At 41.0% G+C, this 14716-nt stretch overlaps 3 protein-coding genes across 11 annotated transcripts; 1 reads left to right on the top strand and 2 right to left on the bottom strand.

Moving 5' to 3' along the window:
* Nucleotides 1-1506: 1506 nt before the first annotated feature.
* Nucleotides 1507-2588, top strand: LOC104417297 (probable protein phosphatase 2C 5). The gene is made up of 6 exons (XM_039300234.1): nt 1507-1545; nt 1641-1709; nt 1793-1876; nt 1959-2066; nt 2149-2274; nt 2358-2588. Exons 1-6 carry the CDS (start codon nt 1507-1509, stop codon nt 2586-2588), a joined length of 657 nt encoding a protein of 218 aa, XP_039156168.1.
* Nucleotides 2589-3901: 1313 nt separating this feature from the next.
* Nucleotides 3902-9507, bottom strand: LOC104414648 (single-stranded DNA-binding protein, mitochondrial). 3 transcript variants are annotated; one of them, XR_001979965.2, is made up of 7 exons: nt 9351-9507; nt 8754-8938; nt 8170-8378; nt 7978-8078; nt 6854-6913; nt 6565-6645; nt 6179-6451 (listed from the first exon to the last, which is right to left on the bottom strand). XR_001979965.2 is itself a non-coding variant. In XM_018859913.2 (6 exons), exons 1-6 carry the CDS (start codon nt 9406-9408, stop codon nt 6632-6634), a joined length of 627 nt encoding a protein of 208 aa, XP_018715458.1. In that variant the 5' UTR covers nt 9409-9507; the 3' UTR covers nt 6484-6631. The 3 variants fall into 3 exon arrangements, 2 of the variants coding, with proteins under 2 accessions (XP_039154719.1, XP_018715458.1); XM_018859913.2 differs by lacking the exon at nt 6179-6451 and having other exon boundaries at nt 6484-6645; XM_039298785.1 differs by lacking the exons at nt 7978-8078; nt 8754-8938; nt 9351-9507 and having other exon boundaries at nt 3902-6451; nt 8170-8283.
* A 1325-nt stretch (nt 9508-10832) lies between these two features.
* On the bottom strand, nt 10833-13271 carry LOC104414646 (eukaryotic translation initiation factor 3 subunit A-like). 7 transcript variants are annotated; one of them, XM_039299224.1, is made up of 4 exons: nt 13069-13271; nt 12856-12968; nt 12144-12295; nt 10833-11725 (listed from the first exon to the last, which is right to left on the bottom strand). In XM_039299224.1, the coding sequence occupies exons 3-4, from the start codon at nt 12147-12149 to the stop codon at nt 10970-10972; spliced, it is 762 nt and encodes a 253-aa protein (XP_039155158.1). In that variant the 5' UTR covers nt 12150-12295; nt 12856-12968; nt 13069-13271; the 3' UTR covers nt 10833-10969. The 7 variants fall into 7 exon arrangements, with proteins under 7 accessions (XP_039155158.1, XP_039155162.1, XP_039155160.1 ...); XM_039299228.1 differs by lacking the exon at nt 12856-12968 and having other exon boundaries at nt 13069-13270; XM_039299226.1 differs by lacking the exon at nt 12856-12968 and having other exon boundaries at nt 12144-12209; nt 13069-13270.
* Between the last annotated feature and the right edge of the window lie 1445 nt (nt 13272-14716).

Raw genomic sequence — 14716 nt, 5'->3', positions numbered from 1 at the left:
AAATATGAAGTTGTAGGTAACATTGTAGAAGTCCTCTCAAAGATCAACTCCGAACAAAGCAGATAAAAAGCAGCTCGCCAACGTCAAAAAAGAAAAGATTACTAGCCATCTATCAGACCATATCATTGTTCAGCGAGCTCAATCTAACTTATGGAGAAAGAGAAGCAAACTCAAATGTACAGCTCACTGACAACGGGGCTTTGCATAGAAATCCAAGGTTATGGCTTTTTTAGATAACTATGCAACTTTCCTCAGTTCCAAAACTAAAATTATCCAGGTTTGGAATCGGGCGGTAAAGCTGATGATCTGCAAGCATGATTAAAAAGAGAAACAATGCGGCAAATTTTCACAAACCAAAAAAGTTGATGGAGCTTCTGATGTCACATATACTCAACAATTACATAGAAATAAATTGGCAATATGACCAGCGCACTTGAATGTAGTCCCACCTAATATTGAGCGAGCGAGAGAGAGAGAGAGAGAGAGAGAGAGAGAGAGAGATCTGTAATAGAACATTAAATCAGTGAAGAATTTCTTCGGCCAGTTAACAGCAAGACATCTTTCTTACAAGGGTTAAGAAGATTCGGCCACTGTGTGTTTTGCGGTACTTTTCGTGATATCTTTCGTTAGAGGAGTTGCATCTTTATCAGTTAACCCTTTCATATTCCTTTAGTAGCTCCCTTATGCTTATTTTAAGTAAAAACCAGAATTTGTCTATAGCACAGTGCAAGCAGCTCCTAAGTTGAAAATGTCAAATAGTTATGCTCTGGTTTGCTAATATGGCTCAGTGAAGTGCACGTCACGTTAAATAGTTTCCGGGACTGAAATTGTCCTTTTCTCTCTTCTTTGTTTATTCCTTATCTTTGTGTTATATTCTCAAAGATAGCATACCTCCATTTTGCTTTTTCCTATTTAATGGCACCTGCAGCAATTTACTATTCTCGGCGCAAATATTTCAGACATAATGGTATATCAGCTGCCATCTTTGTAAAGGAGAACCTATTGCTAATGTCACGGTTCGTGAATTCTCTCGTACTCGTGACACTTGTAAGTGGTGCTTGAGATTATCGAGTGAAGAGTGAGGAGGCAGAATGAACGAACACAACTGGTTTGTGGGAGTGGTATCGGGACGGTTGATGCTAGAAGTTCTAGGATAGAGAATTATATCACTTAGGAGTTCTGAAGGCGGGGTTGGCCTCCCGTGCATAAACTGGTTGGGAGCTAATGCCGCTCTTTTAACAAGGCCATGGCAAGCTGAAACCAATTGTTGAGCCTAAAGAGATTTGCTGTCTCACTTGATGGACTAGACGCTCGAGCGAAACTGGGTGTTGTAGGATTTCGTACGAAGAAGCACTCATCGTAACTATTCGCTGGAACAGTTACAGAAGGAAGGCTGGCCTGGCAAATTCTGCTTGCCAGGCGCCGCACAGGTTGTTCCAAGGTTAAGGAAACGCTTGGCCTGTGACACTAACGTTTTAAGTGCTATCCCTCAAGGGTTTAATCGAGATGACTGGCTTCAAGCACTTCCAAGGGCCCTTGTTGCAGGTTTTGTCAAGACTGACATAGAATTTCAACATAGAGGCATGTTACTACCATCTTGTCCTTTTTATTGAAAGGCTATCCATTTGTTCTTACCTTAGTACCTTCATTGCGTGACAGGTGAAACTTCTGGGACGACAGTAACGTTCGTGGTGATTGATGGTGGACAAGTAATGTTGCATCGGTGGGAGATTCTAGATGCAAATTGGACAGAGAGGGAGGTGTGGTTTCTCTCTTGACTGTTGATCATCAGCTTGAAGAGAATGCAGAAGAGAGGGAACGAGTCACTGCAAGTGGCGGTGAAGTGGGAAGACTGAATGTGTTCGGTGGAAATGAGGTACAAGATTGCTTGCGTTTTGATCCATCAAACCCAAACAAAAGAGAATCCCTGTCCTTACCTGCTATATCATGGTTCGCAGGTTGGCCCCCTCCGTTGTTGGCCTGGTGGATTATGCCTTTCAAGGTCGATAGGTGACACAGATGTAGGTGAATTTATTGTGCCAATACCACATGTTAAGCAAGTAAAGGTGAGATGATCTGGTCGAATTGGCTTGTTCTTTTTGAAATTTTAAGAATGATGAAGTTGAAAAACCACATTCCTGGTTACAGCTTTCAAATGCTGGGGGAAGACTCATCATTGCTTCTGATGGTATCTGGGATGCTTTATCTTCTGATGTTGCTGCCGAGTCTTGTCGAGGTTTACCAGCAGAACTAGCTGCAAAGTTAGTGGTTAAGGTAATTCCCTATGCGATCTCTAAAATATGTGGAATTTTATGACTTTTCTCCACATTTGTTATCATGTTTGTTCTACTGTTCAGGAGGCACTTCGGTCAAGAGGCCTGAAAGATGATACAACCTGCCTGGTTGTTGATATCCCATCCGACATCCCTGTAATACCTCCAACACCAAAAAAGAAGCAAAGTTTTCTCAGTGCATTTTTGTCAGGGAAGAAGTCCCAGAGTGCGAATAAAGCTACCGGTAAGCTTTTGGCTGCCGGGGCTGTGGAGGAGTTGTTTGAAGAGGGTTCTGCAATGCTGGCGGAGAGGTGATCCTTTTAACATATATTTGATGTACTTATTTTCCCTTGCAAAGGTGGAGTTTCCATTGGAGATAATATGCTGTTTTTGAGGATGAATATGGGAAGTATGCCAACTCATGAATGTCATGTTACGGGAAAGGTTACTTTATCAATGTCTTGTCATCAGGGTTAGTCTTTCATCTATGGAATCACTAGTTGGCAAATTTATAGGCAAAATCTCGAAGGAAACATCAATGGCTATTTCAAAACACTATATTGGACTGCTTTCTAATAATTTGTGCTAGTGGCCTTGTCATGTAAAGATAATGTTGCTCATATTGACGGTTTACACTACATGAGCACGAAGGAGAAGTGAAAGGATGCCATTTTGACTGCTTACATTATTCTGTTAAAAGTCATAGATTGCCGAGATGTTCATGCTAAATAGAGGTCTCCTGTGTGCATAATAGGTCCTGAAATATAAAAGCTATGGTGAATTTAGATTGGTGCCTTGATGGGGGAAGTTCAAGGATGGGTAGTCTTAACTCTTCTGTAAATGTTCTGTAATTTTTACTGCAGGCTAGTTAAGGATTTTCCTTCAAACCAAAGCCCCGGGACTTTTAAATGTGCAGTCTGTCAAGCGGATCAGCCTCCTGCTGAGATGAAAATTAATTTGGGAATAAATGCATCGTGAGGGCACTAGTTTGAGATTTTTTATGGTAGTAACCTTAATTTTTGGCACACCATCTAATGCAAATTGTAATACCACCCGTAGGTTAATGTTGGCTTTTAAAACGAGTTTCAAACTTTACAAGTGATTGAAAATTAGAACTTACTATGTTCTTGTCATGTCAATTCTTTATGTTTCTCTATATAAATCTCCATCAAAATTTTCGAAAAGTTCCAAATGGCGTTATTTATTTATATCAGTTAGGAGACCAAGATTACTGTCATTAGCTGAACACTATATAAGGGACACCGGGACTGCATATTTCCGTGCCTTATTTACCATCTAAAAGATCTCTTCTTCTTTCGCACATGCTTATTGGCTTTGATCATAGAGAGTCATCCTTCTGCACACTCGAGTTACTGAGTAAGCCTTACCGAGAGAGAGAGAGAGAGATAAGAAGATTCAAGTTTTTTGCCGAGAGAAGTGATCTTTTGCACACGCATATCGGCTTTGATTGTAGATAGTCGTACTTTTGCACGCTCACGTTACAAAGTAAGCCTATCGAGAGAGAGAGAGAGAGAAGAAGAGGGGGGTGGGGTGGTGGCGGCATAAGAAGATTCAATTTTTATTGGCGAGAGAAGTGGCCATGAAAAATGCATGGCAGACAGCAAACAAAGACAAAATGAGATTTATGCTAGAAGACCAAGAAGACATTATTATTCACTTATATAATTATAAGGTCATGCTCAGGACCTGACCGAGCATGGACAGTTACAGAAGATACGGAACACAGACCAATAACAAGACATGACAGAACACGCAACCATTATTCAATTTACAACTTGCTATGCATCGGAGTTGATACGACACCGTGTTATTAATGGCAAAGAAGCAACAGCTTCACAGACTTTAAACCCCTCCCTTTAAACAATTGCACAGTACTGCGCTTGGTCTGCACCTGGACAGAAAACCTCAACTTGGACGGACCCATTGCAGCTCAATACCGTAATTCCATGAACCAACTGGATCGTCAGGCTTAATATTCACCACGGAAGTGTAAGCAGTGCACCCTTCAACCCTAATCCTAATTCTATGCGAGGTCATGGCCGAATCTTTCAAGTAATGACAGCAAAGAGTGTTTCTACACCCTCTTGCTTCCACCACATTGTTCTCATAAGCCCTACAAAAGCTGTTTGAAGAACAATTCAATGGCGAAAGCTGGAGGCTGTCCGAGCAATTCAGCAGAATCACAGTGTTGTGAGTGGATATGTTAAATGGCAATTTCTCATCCAGACTCAAGCCTCCTACACTAAGGTCAGACGAATTACATGTATTACTCCGTATCATGGGCGGACTTATGACAAGCTTGTCAGCACTAGGGTCAATGCTGAGGACTTCATAGTAAGTTCCTCCAGCCGACAGAAACTCTAGACCTCCATTCTTACAGTACACCTTGTACCTAGGGTCCCCACAGCTGTCATCTGTGCTAAGTGGGTATGGAACCTCCATGCTCCCACATTTAGGGCATGGAGTAAGAGATGACACTTGGGCCACTGAAACGAGCAAGAGAAATAACACAAGCTCCATCCTCAATCAGAAGCTGAAGTGAGTGAAAAAACAAGTGTTTAGAACATGGAAAGCTCAGAGCTAAGGCACTCTATATATAGCGTCTCTTTGGTAAGAGAGCGCAAGGGATTGTGGAGCACGACCAAAAGGGGCTATTGTTTAAAATTTCATCTGTAGTGCAGTTTTAGCTGGTCCAGTCATCACTAGAATTAGACACCCGTCAGTGTTTTGGCTACTTCTTCGGAATAATGCAGGGTAACCATTCATTTAGTTTTCAAATCCATGAATCTGTAATGTCATTAGTGGGTTGACAGTTTATCCGTACCAACAGTCAACCAATAGAAACTCCTGCTGAATACTAAATCCTTATACTTGTCCTGTCATTATTTCCATTATGTGGTCTGAGGACACCACTGACATCAGTCGGAACTAATTAAGAAATGAAAATCGAACTGTAATTAGCATGATTAAAAAGAAGAAATAGAAAAACACACAGAGAGGGAGGATATAAAATGCAGATATTTGTCTTAATGCAAGTAACTGTTCATGCCCGTACTATTTTTCTCTCCAATTCAATCCAGATTATTCGCCTCGGGGCATAAGGTATTCCTGATGGTCCAGACAATATGTATATGTATTCAGAAAAGTTGAGAACATATGGAAATGTCGGTTCGGTTTATCATAGGACAGGGGTTGTGATGTTTATAACGATGACTTGAACAAATGCTCCAAGGAAGAAGACAAAGCAAGTTCATTACAATAATGCACGGGGGTCTCTGTTCACTAATTAGACCAGGTTCATCCATATCCAAAGATGACACATGTCAGGACACTAAATCATAAAATGGGAGGGCCACCTGTCCCACTTTCCCTGTTTAGAAATTTTAAAGCGGTCACTTGCATTTCGAGGGCTCCCATTTCCTAGAGCAGTGTCCAATCAATAAACAAATTTCCTAGAGCAGTTCCCAATCAATAAACAAATACGCTATGACAATTTCTGGCAAGAACAAAGGTCCAACAAAAATGGTGAGAAGCTTTAAATAAAGCTTTTTGGTGGCCATTAAGGCTAAGATGTCGCCACGATTCGCAGGTTGATCTTTTTGAGTGCACGTCTAAAGCATATAAAATAATGAAGCTAGATGCTATCTGCCGAATTATGGTGAACCCTGACAAAAGCATATGTGATGTGCTATGTCTGAGTCCTCATAGAATATGAAGCTTTAGGAAACATCGTAGAAGTGCTGTCAAAGATCAACTCTGAACAAAGCAGATTAAAAGCAGCTCGCCAACGTCAAAAAAGAAAGGATTACTAGCCATTTATCAGACCAAATCAATGTTCAGCAAGCTCAATCTAACCTATGGAGAAAGAGAAGCAAACTCAAATATGCAGCTCAGTGACAGCAGGACTTTGCATAGAAATCCAAAGTTATGGCCTTTTAAGATAATTATACAACTTTCTATAGTTCCAAAAATAAAATTATCCGGGTTTTGAATTGGGTGCTAAAGCTGATGATCTGCAATCATGATTAACAAGAGAAATGGTGCGGCAAATGTTTCACAAACTAAAAAAATTGATGGAGCTTCTAATGTCACATATACTCAACAATTACATAGAAATAAATTGGTAATATCACCAGTGCACTTGAATGTAATCCCACCTAATATTGAGAGAGAGAGAGAGAGAGAGAGAGAGAGAGAGAGAGATCTGTATTAGAACATCAAAACAGTGAAGAATTACTTCGGCCAGTTAACAGCAAAACATCCTTCTTACAAGGTTTATAAAGATTTGGCTGCTGGGTGTCTTAGAGAATGAGGTTTTGACAGCAGGGCAAATTGGGTCAAAATAAGTCCCCTGCCAGGCAATTTAGCACATATTATTATGCCTTCTTTTGCAATAATATGAAGGAATATTAAGAATGAAACAAAAAGCAACATATAACTGCCGAATCGGAGGAAAAGGGTTCTTCTATCCTTGCACCTAGATTCAAATTTAATAACAAAAGGAAACAGAGTACAATATCTAGAACAGTCGTCGAAACCAATATGAGAAAAGGACTCACTAAAATCGTCTAAAGAAATTTTGCTGGCACTTTCTCCTGCTTTTATCAGACGGACCTTACCTACAGAAGTTGGGAAAAAAGACATAAGCAGCAAAATAGAAAAGCCAAATGTCCTCTGTGAAATTTCAACCACAGAACTCCCAACCTACAATCATGCAGTAGTGCCAACATAAAGAATGTAGCTTTGATACTGACTGCAATAGCAGACTATTGTCTACTTTTCATCATTCTGAAGAATGCGTATACAGATTCAAATACAACAACATTAAAACCTATGCATGAACATCTTTTTCAGGTTCCATATTCACTAACTTCTATCCAGATATTGCCAAAGTAAAGCCAAAATTTGATCTACACACAGAACAAAGAAACAGAACTTCTTTTCTAGATAAAATTGAGAAATGAGTTGTACTGGAGATATGAGATGAACTGAGATATAAGATCAAATCAGCCTCCAACTAAAACTGATGTCGAGTTGTTCAATCTTACATTTCAATTAAGAAATACCATGATTCCGATTTGTTGTTAATATATGATGATTTTGAAATCTTATTGTGTCAGCTTGTCTTGAAATTAAGAGACGTGCCAAACGGATAACTTACTTGTACAAGTGAAAATCTCTCATGAACTATTAATTGCAACTTACAGGTTTTACCATTCTGAGCTACTTGTTATAATTTCCCATTAAAAATTGCATCCTAGGCATGGTTTGATGCTATCTAAATAGATATGCAAAAGCTGCTATAACGAACTAGAAACAGGGACTTCCATAGTCCTCATCTAACCCAAAACATTCATTCTAGGCACATTTATGCGATGCTGGGTACATGCACCATGAAGATGACTTAAGATCTTCCAGAACTGCAACTATAGAGCGAATTACAGCAAATAAAATCAAAGCAGTCGTCCCTCATAAGCATCCACACGGTGGAAGATTAATAGAGAGAGAGAGAGAATTTCAAGGTGATCCTAACTCTACAGTGGAATTAACAGCTGCTCATTCAAATCATCTTCTCATTATAATTCAGCTATAAATATCCCAATGTACTCACTAAATATACCTACTAATCAATGGTGGAAAGCACCCAGTCCAACAAGATAGGAGATCGAAGGAGATGGCATACCATCAAACCGGACACATATCTCCGGAATACTCTTAACTGCGCCATTGATACTGTCATTGTATACCCTAGTCTCGATGTCGCCCTCAACATAAACTGCCGAGCTACATGAAATGTACTTTAATATGAGAGAGAGAGAGAGAGAGATGGAGGTAAGAGAGGTGGGTTTGTGCATTTCAGCAGATGTTGACATACTTTTTAGCAAGTTGTTGTACTGCATAGGCTCCAAGAGATCCATTATGCACAGCAATCCGATGCCACTGAACAGGTTTTGGTGAGTCTTTCTCTCCTACAGTCCTTTGGTCAAACATGCCCCCAGTTCCAACCGTAAATATAGTTACAGTATAGCCATTCCTCAAAATCTTCTGGACAGGGGCTTGCCCAACTTTTCCACATATAATTGCCTGCATATACACTCACTAACATAAATTAACTCACATCCCATATCCGGCTGTCATTGTAAACCAGATATCTTAATGGACATCTTTGGGGGAACATCAAAATACAGTCTCTGACCACATATTTTGGTTTGACATCGTGAGGTGTAGAGTAGAATATAAACCACAAAGGTTCAATGATATCAATCTAACCAATACTGAGAAATTTAGCTCCTTGGAGAACCAACAATGACCATTGAACAATACAAAACTCCGGTTCCAACACTTCAATAATTTCCATATGCAAATGCAAACCAATGCAGAATTTATGGCTGCCTGCTCAATCATATAACAGATACCGTTCTGTCCGATTATTTCCTCACAGAAGAGACCGACGCTCACCTTATGCACCCCACGAAAACCCCAACCTCTTCTTGGATCCACGCCATGCGGCTGTAACTCATTCTTGCCGCCTAGGATGCCGTCATCCTCATCAACCACATCGTCGTCCTTCTTCTCCTCATCCTTCTCACTACCCAAACCCTCGGTCGAGTACCGCCACCTCGACGCTCCGCGCACACCCAGCTCTGCAAACACGGAAAAGATCGACGCCCGTCAGGCTCACTACTCCACGCAAGCTATCGCCATCAATAAATCGCAAGGAAAACGCGCGCACGAACGAAACCACAACAACCGCAAGCTCTCCCGCACGTAAGATGCTCGACGGAATGCCGCAGAGAAGAAACCCACCATCTTCCCACCGCTCACAGCGCTATCTAAACAACCAACCGCATCGACCGACTTCCCGTCACTAAAAAGAAAAACCCAAAACCACGAAGTGCTATGACCCAACAGTCGGGACGACAATAGTTCAGTCCAACGTTCCTCGAACTCGCATTCGCACGTACCAAGACGTCGAACTAAACGAGGAAGAGGAACGGATGACGGAGGTCTCGTCGCTTAAATTTACACGAAAAGGAGGGAGGAGAAAAACGAAACCTGGAGAGGCGGCGGAGGCTCTGAGGAGCCTGGCGAATCTCGCGGCGAGGGAGTTCATTTCGCGCTCTTCCCGAGCAGAGACTTTCTCTCGCCCTCGAAGAGGAAGACAAGGGTTTAAGAAAATGGCCCCGTCCAACGTGGGTTCCGACCCGGTAATCGGTGTGCGCAACTGGCCCGTCTCCGCCCAAAGGTCGAAACTATGTCTTTCCAAAGGAATAATTTAGATAGGACCTGAGCAAGTCCTTAAACGGCTCCATCCTGAATCGGGCATTCCAGGGTGCCCAATTAGCCCCAACAGGGGTTTAACTGGGATTATGGGATAACGTTCCCATTGGGCTTCCCGCCAATCCCTCCAAAGGGAGGGGAGCCCACTTCGGATCCCGTGAAGCCCTTCTCCTAACATACTAGGTTGGATTCAGGAAAATGAAGAGGTCCAGGTCGAAAGTATGTCTTTCCAAAGGAATAATTAGATAGATCGTCCGACAACTTTAGCTCGATATATAATGCCATCGCTCAATTTTTCTTTTGTTCGACATTATCTCTGAAATTTTAATTATATAGGGAACATTGTCCTTGAATTTTTAATTTAATCTATTTGGTGCTCGAAATTTTTTGGTAATTGTTAAAACTGATCTCCTGAATTATACACGTATGGTTTCAATGCGAGCAAATCATGACTTAACAATTTGAATTGATGCGAGTATGTAGCAGCCACACCAGCAGCTCAACCGTTTTTGTATTTCGTTTATCTAGTTGCAATTGAGGCTTGAGAAAATCCCAATAATTTCCTTTGTTGGTTCTTGTTTAGATAATAGGACCATTACGGTATGTCGCATAGCCCAGGCTTTGTTTCGATGCGTAACATTGTCCGGCTGCTCTATATAACATCACCTAAGGATGAATTTCTCATCCACTAAACGCGAGCCAGTGCCACGGTCTCATTATTTCCTAGCAATAGAAGGTAGAGAAATTGACACATATAATTCATGAACCTTGATTCAATATGCAATTTAATTTGTTCAATATGGTCCATAAACCTTAACTTAATGTATAATACGATCCCTAAACTTTTAATTTGTTCAATATAATCCCTCAACTTTTGGTACATATTCAATTCAGTACCTGAATATGACCAAATTAAAAGTTTATAAATCAAATTACACATTAGGCAAAAGTTCAGGAACCATTCATGTCATTATCCCTAAAAGGTAATAGGATTTCGATACGTTAAGATGAAATGTGAGATGCATAAGAGTCGATATAATTTACTTATTGCAGAAACACTAAGGCGTTTGTTATAAGAATCTAAGGATAGGATGATCGTTGTCATGAAAGGATCTCTAAGACAAGATTTGAGTTGAGAGCTAACATCAATATCTCTCAATTGACCAAAACTCATTGTGCTAAACTGGTCTGCGTATCTCACTTTAAGGGCAGGATATGCACAATTCAAAAGAGAACTAGGATGAAGCAGACGCAAAAGCGAGGGAACAGACTAGATCTTGGAACATTGGGCCAAAAGGTCCTTTAACACAAAACTCACACATCAATATTTACAAGATAAATTCATTGGCTACCAATGCCCCAGTGGGTGACTGTACAAGCAACAGGGCGCGTTCTCAATATAAGACCAAATTACATTTACTCATATAGCAAAAAGGAGAAACAATAACTTGACAATCATTCCCCAAAATTATGGCAAAACCATTTCCTAGCCAGCCACATGGGGGTTCAAAGCTGCACTCCCAAAAAGATGGAACGGTCCGAGAGAACTTGATTGAACAGCGATTACCACTCTCAGCGTTCTCCATCGTGCGATGGCCTGGATGATGACTGGGTGGACCTTGAGCCGCCACCGCCGCTGCCAAAGGCGGAGGAGGGCCTATGCTCATCATTGCGCCATCCGTCACTAGGCTGGGAGTAGCGGTCGTCCTGTCTACCTCTACTACTCCGACGGTCGGGTTTTGGTGGAGGTGTGGCTCCTGAGCCTTCAGTCCTCTCTCTGAGGAACCTGGGCACATACTTCCGACGTTCGGGTTTTGGTGGAGGTGCGGCTCCTGAGCCTTCAGTCCTCTCTCTGAGGAACCTGGGCACATACCTGAAAGGGTTTGGAGTGGCGGCAGCAGCAGGTGCAGTGTCGGCGGCAGCAGCAGGTGCAGTGGCGGCGGCAGCAGCAGCAGCAGGGGTGGCAGCAGCTGCCGCCACAGTGGGGTTAGAAGCAGGGGGAGGCTCCACCGGCCTGGAGGGGCCCAAGATAGTTTCTTTCCATTGCTTTTCTTTCTCTTCCAGTTCCCTCTCCCTTTGCCTCTGTTTCTCACCAATCTCATCCAATTTAGCTTTTCTTTCAGCCTGTTCTTTGTGGCACCTCTCGGCCTCTGCAAGTTTTAAATGCTCAGTCATGACGACGTCCACAATGCAATCATAATGAATCCATAAATCTAACGAGTAGCAAGAGAAATGAAAATTCAAAGACCCAAAGTAACCAAGGCCATGATAGTTGCCTGCCAAAGCACTATAAAAGCACTATAATTCTCCACTATAGGAGATTTTGAAAGAGAGGGGGGAAGGGAATTAGAGACATTGGTTATTTCTCCTCCTCTGTATCCACACGAAAATAAACTTTGTCAGCAAAAATCCATGTTTTGAAAAAGGACTCTGACTAATATGATAACTAAATATTCTCTCAAATGAGCTTCAAAGGGAAAAAAATAGAAGTATGCTAGGCATGAGACTCATGAAGTTCTTCCGACCAAACTAGAATATATGTTTGGCAAAGAGGAAACTCAAGATTACCTTCATCTCGTTTCAATGCATCCTCTGGTTTCACAAAAGTCGCCATGTTCCAGCTCTTCTTTCAGCCTGTCAAGAGTTGAGGTAACATAAAATGTCGATGCCACAAGCATGGCATATGAAGTTGCACAATTGTTGGCACCTTAAGCTGTGTACTGTACAATTGGTTCAATAAATTTATTTTCTGTTTGCAAGGAAACAAAAAAGGAAACCATAATAACCATGAAGAAAACATAGAAGTTAGCGATAATACATTTAAGAAAGACCTGCCTTTTCATTAAATTAAACACCTATGACTCCATATCCCCTAGTAAGCAATTTCATCAGCCCATCAACCAATACCCAGTACACCGCCACAACTAAATAAAGCACAATCAATGATTCAAGATTCACTCCCACGTACCCATTCAACAAACAAAACTACCCACCAACACTAGAACCTTCAATGCACGAATGACCCCAACAGAAAATCTGAAGCAGAACACAATCATTATATCATTCCATTCCTTCTAAAGCAACAACAAGCCTAGCGGAGTAAAACCAATCGGTAACCGGTAGTCGACATGCGCATGGAATTGCGAAATCGGCTTGTTTCAAGAACTTATTTTGGTGCTATGACCCGGCGACGCTCCATCAAGCATATAAAAAGTGCCGTTCCTCGGCCATTTTTTACGCAAACGAATGCATCTCCATCAATCATACGATGGATATTTACCAGCTCAATTGACGATGTGTCTCACGCATCTAAAACTAGAGGATTCTCGACTCTCGCTCAAGATCCAACGATCACCACCCGAATCTACCACGACGAAACCTCTCCTCAAACGCCTAGAACCCAAGTGATCCGCATCAAAACTATTCATCAAAAAGAGAGTAAATAAAAAGAAACACTCCGGAAAAACGTGCGGCCAACTTATAGAGGATCGACCTAGCGGACGCTTGTATTACAGTCGGTCGAGGTACTCAATTTACCACAGTCGCCGTCCGCCGCCAAAGCCGCCGTGCCGGGAAAGAGAGTCGCGGGCCGAGCAGCTGCGTGAGGGATAGTGAGGGAGAGGGTCGAGAGAGAGAAGTTTGGGTCGTTAACCAGGAGTAAAGCATGGATTTAACTAGAAGTAAAGCATGGATCTAGAGTAGAATTAGGACCAAAGACTATGGCTAAGTTCCGAAGTATCTAAGGTAAGTTTCAAGTGTCAAAAATGGAAAACTTCTTTCAACAAGAAGATTTCAGATTCTAGGCTGGTGAAACTTAAAATTTAAAATAAGTTTGTGTTTTCTTTTATATGTATTTTATGATGTAATTTAAAACCACTTGTCTGAGTTTCTATTCTATAATACGAGACTTTTATTTTGTTTATATTTCATATTATTCGCATATCTAAATATAAGTTATGATATGTGAATTGCAATAGAAAGGTGTTAATAACTGAAGTGACAATTCATTATAATACTTTAATTAATAATATAGATGGAATCTATTTTAAATTCCAAAAAATAAGAAAGTTGCTTCAATAGGTAAATTTCAAATTTCAAGTGAAATTTATATAAAATCTGAAACCGCTCACTCCTATTTAGAAAATGATAAAGATAAGAGAAGGAACGAAGTGACTTGTAGGAGAGTCGTTTTAGATTTTTAGAAATTACGTTACTAATATTTTGATCACGATGAAATTTATTTTTTTTTTTCTCGGACAGTTGATGTCAATTTCGAGAGGACAAACCCAAGACAACTCATGAGGGCTAAAATCTTCAGACGAAAAAAACAGTGCTCACCTCTCTTCTGGCTAAATACATTCGACCTATAAAAGAGTTAACAAAAGGTAATTTAATTCTTCTTTTCCATTACGTAATAATTAAGGGAATTTAGTGAAGGAGCGCTTATAAATTCAAAGTAGTAATAAATTCAAGGTAATTTAATTCCTCTTTTCCCTTTCTTTCTTTCGTTTTTGGTAGAGAGCGCACATTCAATTCAAGACTGTTAGGAAAAATTCCAAATGAATGTGTGAAGTGCACTTGTTTTATCAAATAAGGATTTAATGTGATCATAAGGGTTTAAAGTGGCAATAACAATTTCAAAAAAAGATCTAACATTGCCTGTTGCCGACCACTAAATATTTTGCTTGATCAAACGTATTTTTGTCAAAAGATAATTTTAATTTTCTTTTTGGATGAGCATTAACGGGGGCTTAGGTCCTCACCAACTACTAAGGAGAGTTGCAATCCTCGCCTAGATCGAGGGTCACCTCACCAAGGTGAGATAATCTCTCGCTAGCCACTAAGGAGGGGATCTAGCAAGGGCTGCCTTGCCTATGGCAAGCAAGGTCAACCTCAACCAAGGCGAGGGTTGCCTCGCCCGGGCATGGCCAGTGATTGCTAGTGGCCACCAATTGCCGACAAAGAAGAAAGATAAAATTAGAAAAAAGGAAAAAAAAAAGGGGGTAAAGGATGGAAATGCCATTGACTAATCAATAAGTCAGATCATTCTTTAAAACTAATCGAGCAAACTATGACCAACACGTGCCACGCGGGGGAGCGCGCGCATTTTGTAAGTAAATTTGGGCATCTTTTTTAATGTT

Source organism: Eucalyptus grandis, chromosome 8 (assembly GCF_016545825.1).
Source record: "Eucalyptus grandis isolate ANBG69807.140 chromosome 8, ASM1654582v1, whole genome shotgun sequence".
In the NCBI taxonomy this organism is placed as follows: Eukaryota; Viridiplantae; Streptophyta; class Magnoliopsida; order Myrtales; family Myrtaceae; genus Eucalyptus; species Eucalyptus grandis.
The sequence above is the reverse complement of the archived record's forward strand: the minus strand, read 5'-3'. Positions and strand labels throughout refer to the sequence as shown.

Coding starts and splice junctions, on each gene's coding strand:
- LOC104417297 (XM_039300234.1), top strand. CDS start 1,507: ATGACTGGCTTCAAGCACTTCCAAGGGCCCTTGTTGCAG. Junction 1,546..1,640: donor TCCAAGGGCCCTTGTTGCAG/GTTTTGTCAAGA, acceptor TTCTTACCTTAG/TACCTTCATTGCGTGACAGG. Junction 1,710..1,792: donor TGGTGATTGATGGTGGACAA/GTAATGTTGCAT, acceptor GTTGATCATCAG/CTTGAAGAGAATGCAGAAGA.
- LOC104414648 (XM_018859913.2), bottom strand. CDS start 9,408: ATGAACTCCCTCGCCGCGAGATTCGCCAGGCTCCTCAGAGCCTCCGCC. Junction 8,079..8,169: donor GTACAACAACTTGCTAAAAA/GTATGTCAACAT, acceptor CATTTCATGTAG/CTCGGCAGTTTATGTTGAGG. Junction 6,914..7,977: donor GATATGTGTCCGGTTTGATG/GTATGCCATCTC, acceptor CAACTTCTGTAG/GTAAGGTCCGTCTGATAAAA.